Source organism: Octopus sinensis, unplaced genomic scaffold, assembly GCF_006345805.1.
Source record: "Octopus sinensis unplaced genomic scaffold, ASM634580v1 Contig05964, whole genome shotgun sequence".
Taxonomy (NCBI): domain Eukaryota; kingdom Metazoa; phylum Mollusca; class Cephalopoda; order Octopoda; family Octopodidae; genus Octopus; species Octopus sinensis.
The window spans coordinates 1-5966 of NW_021828801.1; the positions used below are offsets into that span (position 1 = coordinate 1).

The 5966-nt window shown below is 33.9% G+C and overlaps 2 protein-coding genes across 2 annotated transcripts; both read right to left on the reverse strand.

Moving 5' to 3' along the window:
• Positions 1–2367: 2367 nt before the first annotated feature.
• On the reverse strand, positions 2368–3144 carry LOC115227631 (protein FAM200B-like). The gene has a single exon (XM_029798403.1). It carries the CDS (start codon positions 3142–3144, stop codon positions 2368–2370), a length of 777 nt encoding a protein of 258 aa, XP_029654263.1.
• Positions 3145–3185: 41 nt separating this feature from the next.
• LOC115227630 (protein ZBED8-like) lies at positions 3186–4085 on the reverse strand. Its single transcript, XM_029798401.1, has one exon. It carries the CDS (start codon positions 4083–4085, stop codon positions 3186–3188), a length of 900 nt encoding a protein of 299 aa, XP_029654261.1.
• Positions 4086–5966: the final 1881 nt, after the last annotated feature.

The following is a 5966-nucleotide window of genomic DNA, read 5'->3' on the forward strand; positions in this document are numbered from 1 at the left end:
TATGTAATAAACATTGAAGCAATATTAATAATCCTAATCAATAACCAATTTGCAGCTGAAAGTGGTTAAGCTCTTCAGACGTCAAAATTTGAAGATTTTTTAATTTCAAATAAACAATTTCTATTCTGATTTGACTTTACGCACCCATATGCAGTATGCTTTCCATTTAAGTCTCCAATAAGAATTGGATTTTCATTTTCTTCCATAAAATTTTTGACAATCGACGAATAGTCTTTTAACTTTTTAAATGCCTTCAACGGAAGAAGTTTTTAGAAGTTTTTAAATCAATTGATGTTAATTAACATACATTCTGTTCAATTATTCTTGGATTCCGAATATCAATAGACGTTTGGTAAAATATTAGTGTTCCTATTCTAGCGTTAGAAGGGATATCAATTGAGCTGTATCCAGAGATAGTGATACTTCAAGACTTCTTCATTTTCGTCTCGTTAATAATAAATACATCCATCTGAACTTTGTTGATAAGAGCTTTCAGCTCTGCTGCCCGCTTTCGGAGAGAGGTGGCATTAACCAGGATAATCCTAGTTACATTTGATTTATTTGGTTGGTGCTTTCTTCTTCGAGGAGAGTCACAAATCCAAATAAAAACTTGGCATCTTTTTGAGTTCTGGTCACATTCTTAATAAACCTTTTGAGCTCACTGATTAAATCAGCTCGAGGTCTACCGGTCATTGACCCAACTCCTAAAGTCGACAAAGTGAACAGCCGAGTGAAACATATTTGTTTCCCTTGTCTTTATTACAACTTCAGGTGTTTTCCTAACTCTTGGAACGTTCTATCATGGCTTCAAGGTTGCATTTTTCATATTTTTGGTCGATTTTGACATTTTCAGAAGCTTCTGTTAACAGTTTCTGCAGCAATATTTTTACATTTTTCATCTTTGGAGCTTTTTCAGCTTTCTAACAACCTCAGTGAACCGCAGTTGACATATTTTTCATGTTAGATTCCTTGAAATCTCTTGAGCTTTTCCATGATTAGTGATAGGCAGTCTCACTTCCTTTTTCTCTAAGCGTTCGGAGTCATTTTTCCTTTCACTTTGCCCTTTGGAAAGTCTTCGAGCCCCTCAATTTCGATCGAAAATGAGAAATTTGTCAAGGAAACATTCAAAAATGTCCTTAATGTACGATCTTTACGAAGTAATACGATTTTTGGAAATTATATGCGTTTTTTTTTGTTTTTAACCATTCGTCGTCGAGTGGATGGACAGGGAATTTCCAAATAATATTCCAGCAATACTTGTTGAAAAAGCCAGCTCGTTTAGCGACTGTCGTGATTCCTCCTCGAGATGATTCAACCAATCTTTGAAATGAGTGTGAGTGCTTTTGGACCAATTACCCCACTGGTTTTGAAAGCTAGGGCAATAATTGTCTACCGAGGAAGTATACTTTGCGATTTTTTTAATTTCAGCAAGAGCGGGAACGGATTCAGACGTAAAGCAGAGTCTATGAGCGATTATGAGGAAAAAGAGTTTTCACAAATTACTTCCTATACAATGGCAAGTCTCATCTTGAATGGGAATAATGTAGACCCGTCAGGACGAACTTGAATTAATCATATATTTGCCAAATATTTTTTTCTAAAAAATCATTTGGTTTATGGATAATTTCTGGATGCTTAAAACTTGATGATGAGGAAAATATAAATTAATCAACTATTGATCGTTTTGACTTTTTTTAATACAAAATGCTGGAATATTTCCTTTGCCGAGCAGAACTTTGATTTAAAAAAATGGTGTTTAATTCCTGAAAAAACGTTAATACTTGATTATATGCGGTTCAAAAGTGAATTTTTAGAGATTCAATACCAATCCATGAAAAGTCACCACTAATGCTTGTGCTTTTAAATTTAAAACTCGAAAACCCATTAAAGATAGAATTTAGATTTGTTTATTCCATGTCTGGTACCAATACATTCAGTTTTATCCCCTAAAGTTACTCCCATTTGTAAAACGTTAAATATTGAAAAGTATCTCTAAATCAATGGCTTCGGTCTTACAAAATGTTCTAAATGCAAGTCGTAAAGTAATTTAAGATATTTTTATTATCATATTCAAATTTTTGTCCCATGTTTTAAGACATTCAATTAAATGCTAACAGAGATACAATAGATAACTCTGATTTGGAAATGAAAATAAATTACCAACAATTTCGAAATTCTAAATTTTTAATAATATAAGATTATTAAAATTTCAGTCTAATTTTAATTGAAATTTAAACCAGTGTTTCTCAACCTTTTTTTCCCTGAGGCCCATTTTCAGGGTCATATAAAATCTCAGGCCCATTGCCTTTAATAAAACTTTGATTAACAAAAAAGTATTTTTATTACATAAAAAATCTTATTAAAATGTCAATGACTACACTGCTCTTGATGTCTATCTATCAATTTGTCAAGTTGAATTTCCAGATCTTGGTTCAACCTCAAACGTAAGTCTCCTCTCTTCTCAATCTGCAATTGATTGCGTTTTTTTGTGAGTAAATCGTTTGTTGCAGAAAATCCTGTCTCAACCAACCAAGTGGTGGGAAAGCCAAGTACAAACGGAACAACTTTTTCAAAGAGTAATGGATGAATCGATTCTACTTTCATCCATCCATATAAGCCATCCCTTTCAATATTTTTCATTAATACTTTGTTCTCCTTCAGTTCAAGAAGTTCTCCAGCAATAATAGGATCAATGTCTTTTTCACTTAATACGTCAAAATGTGCTATATCTATAATCCAACTAGGCGGATTCATTTCGATGATATCTTTAAATCTTCTAGTCATATCTTCTTTCAAGCATTTCAAGTGGTCAGTGCAGCTTGCGATTACTTCTGAGCTCGGAGCAGTTTTGGCAAAATTACAAAAATAAGCAAATTCATTTTTTTGAAGATGCATCTTCCAGAGACATAACTTGTTCAAAAAAGAGCGTACTTTCTCAGCACTATCTATCAGATTAGCATTTCGCCCTTGCAGTGTCATGTTCAGTTGGTTGACATGTGCGAATAAGTCAGCCAGGTAAAAAATCCTTGCTTTTGTATCGTTGTTATTTATCACTGAAAACAAAGTCTCAGCTTTATCTTTCTGCTTCTTGCTACAAGCTTGTGTTTTCATGTCATGAACAAAAATAAGAACCATATCCCACATTTCAGCAAGACGAACTAGGGAATTTCCTTTGGAAAGCCATCTCACTTCAGTGTGCATGAGGAGTCTCTGGTGGTCCTCATGTTCACATAAATGTTGAAATAGGCGGTCATGCAAAGCATGGCTTTGACAAAATTCACTGTTGAAACAGCGACTTTCAATGCATGTTCCATGTCATCATTGAGAGATTTAGCACAAAGATGTTCTCGATGGATGATGCAATGAATTGCCAATATATGAGGGGCAACTTTTTTTAATTTAGCTACAAAGCCATTCTGTTTGCCGGTCATAGCGCTGGCACCGTCTGTTGCAATCTGCAACAGATTTGACAGAGGGATCCCATTATCGTACAGATAGTCGTAAACAGCCGCATATATAGTGTCGCTTCGTGTGTCAATCAACTTTTTTATAAATAACATTTCTTCATGAATTGCCATTGCATCAATATATCGGACATAAGTAAGTAATAAGGCAGAATTGTTGATTGTTGTCTCATCAATTTGTAGTGAGAACTTAGAAACTTTTAATTTTTCCACAAGCTGTTTCTCGAGGTTTTCTGCCATTTCAATTTGCCTTCTCTTCACTGTGTCATTAGACAATGGGATTTTTTGTAGAATGTTGGCAGCCTGTTCTCCTAGCAGTTCTTTAGCACAGATCAACATTGCTGGCTTCACCAGACGTTCTGCAATTGTATGTGGCTTCCCCACCTTAGCAACCAGTTCACTCACTGCATAACTGACTTTTAGTGTCTTGTTATTATGCTCATTGCTTTTTTTAAGCAGAATTCTAAAGTTTTTGGAGCATTCTTTTGGCGTAACTCCACTTTCTTCCTGAAATAGCTGCGCTCCTTTCCAACAGAAGCAGGATGCTTCAACTGTTGATGGGCGAACAATTTTGATTTCTTCATGGAAACATTTGTCATTACTAAGCCACAGTCCACACATTCAGGCCTCTTAGAATCAGCACTTGATGGGATGAAGCCTAGTAATAAAAATCAGTCTGGTATTTGCGTGTAGTCTTCCTTTTTTCCTTGTGTACTTTTGACATGAACTATACAATCAGGCCTATAATATTTAAATTTAAATATGACAATATCATTAAATTAAAAACAATCAAATCAATTTGAAAATAATAACGAATAAAGATTTATTAGTATTAGTATTAACATATTTTCTTTGAGGCCCACTCCAGGCCCAATTAAATCTTCAGGCCCATTTCAAAATTTCTCAGGCCCACAAGTGGGCCTGGGGCCCAACGTTGAGAAACACTGATCTAAACACGTTTTATTAGTTTTATTGTATTGTCCTGTTGTGTCTTTATTATATATTTTAAATTAGTAAAATGATGAGATATGCACCACTATTTGATTTTGTAATATGATTTTATCTAAACTCTGAACTGTTATTGAATTATTTGAAATTTATAAATTGGTTGTTTTTAAGACATGATGACATCCGTGCACCACTCTGACATGTTTATGGTGACTAACCGGACTATCTCTGATCTTTACTAAATGCTCATTAATAAATTCTTTGTGTGTGCGTCTATCTTCTATCGCATCAAGAATTATTTACTCCAGTTATCGTCATTCCTTAATAACTAACGATTTATCTTAGATTTATTTAAAGTTGAGGTGGAAAAATTTCATAAGTACCAGTGAACTGGGAGTAATCTGTAGCGCAAAGTAACTATAGTACCATTGGTACTAACATAAGTAAATTTTATAAACACTACTATGACTCAATCGGTCTCGAAGGACTCACACAAGTTACATTCACTCGGTGGTTATCCGGAAAACTTTGGAGATAATACGTGCAGAACATAGGTTTGGAATGATTTCGCTGAAAGAATAGCAAAAGATTTTGGACAAACACGGATCAACGCATTAATAAAAGTTAAATAAATAAACTAACTATACAGCTTTTCTAAAACCCACTTTTTAAAACAGTAATTTTTGTGCTATATTTTGTGTATTTATATGCGTAGAATTAGTTCTTAACAATTTTAGTTTAGTTTTTAATAAATTCAATTTTTGTTAAAAACCAACATCCAAATTAAAAGTTCGGAGATACGTAATTTTTTTCTAACTGATCAAGACGGATGACCGTGTAGAGAAGTAAGATGATAAAACTAAATCGGATCTGATGTAGTAAAATTACAAAGTGGAGAATATTAATTCCATATTTCTTTTTTTCATAGTCGAAGCGCGTAAGCTCCTAATCTACGCACGTGCTAGCCACACAGTTTTGCAATGACAAAAGAACAAGCTAGTAATGTTAATGAATCCGAATTGAAGAGTGAGGCCCGAATTGAGAAATGGGGCCTCTTATCTTTGGAGGTTTCTGTTATTGGAAAGCAGCTGTTGTATTCTTAAAACGCAATTGTTTATCAAATGTACAATACATGTTACGTAGAACAGGTTAGGAAACAGTTTTTAATCTGATTCCAATTTAAACCATAAACTTCTTCGCTTCGGTTAAAAAAGTAAAATTTTTTCTCAATCTTTGCATTTCACAATTCAACAACAATTGATGCATTTAACGAAGAATTTAATGTTATACAATCAAATTACATTATAAAACTCCATCATGAATATTAAAAATCCATTGGAAAATTCTTGCATTATTTGCGAGGGTCGATTTGTTCGATTTATTTATTTATTGTTGCCTCAGGACTACCGGTTACAAGGAAGAAAGAGAAAAGTCCTAGCTAACTAAATGATAACAGACCATAGCAATAGAGGTTTTATCCGACATGACGAGAATCTTGGAAGACTTTCCAGAAAGGGCATGTCGATAGCTCGAAACGGGACGATTTTTTAGGTA

Excerpts from the sequence above, each read along its gene's own strand:
- LOC115227631 (XM_029798403.1), bottom strand. The coding sequence starts at position 3,144 with ATGTGGGATATGGTTCTTATTTTTGTTCATGACATGAAAACACAAGCT.
- LOC115227630 (XM_029798401.1), bottom strand. The coding sequence starts at position 4,085 with ATGTGTGGACTGTGGCTTAGTAATGACAAATGTTTCCATGAAGAAATC.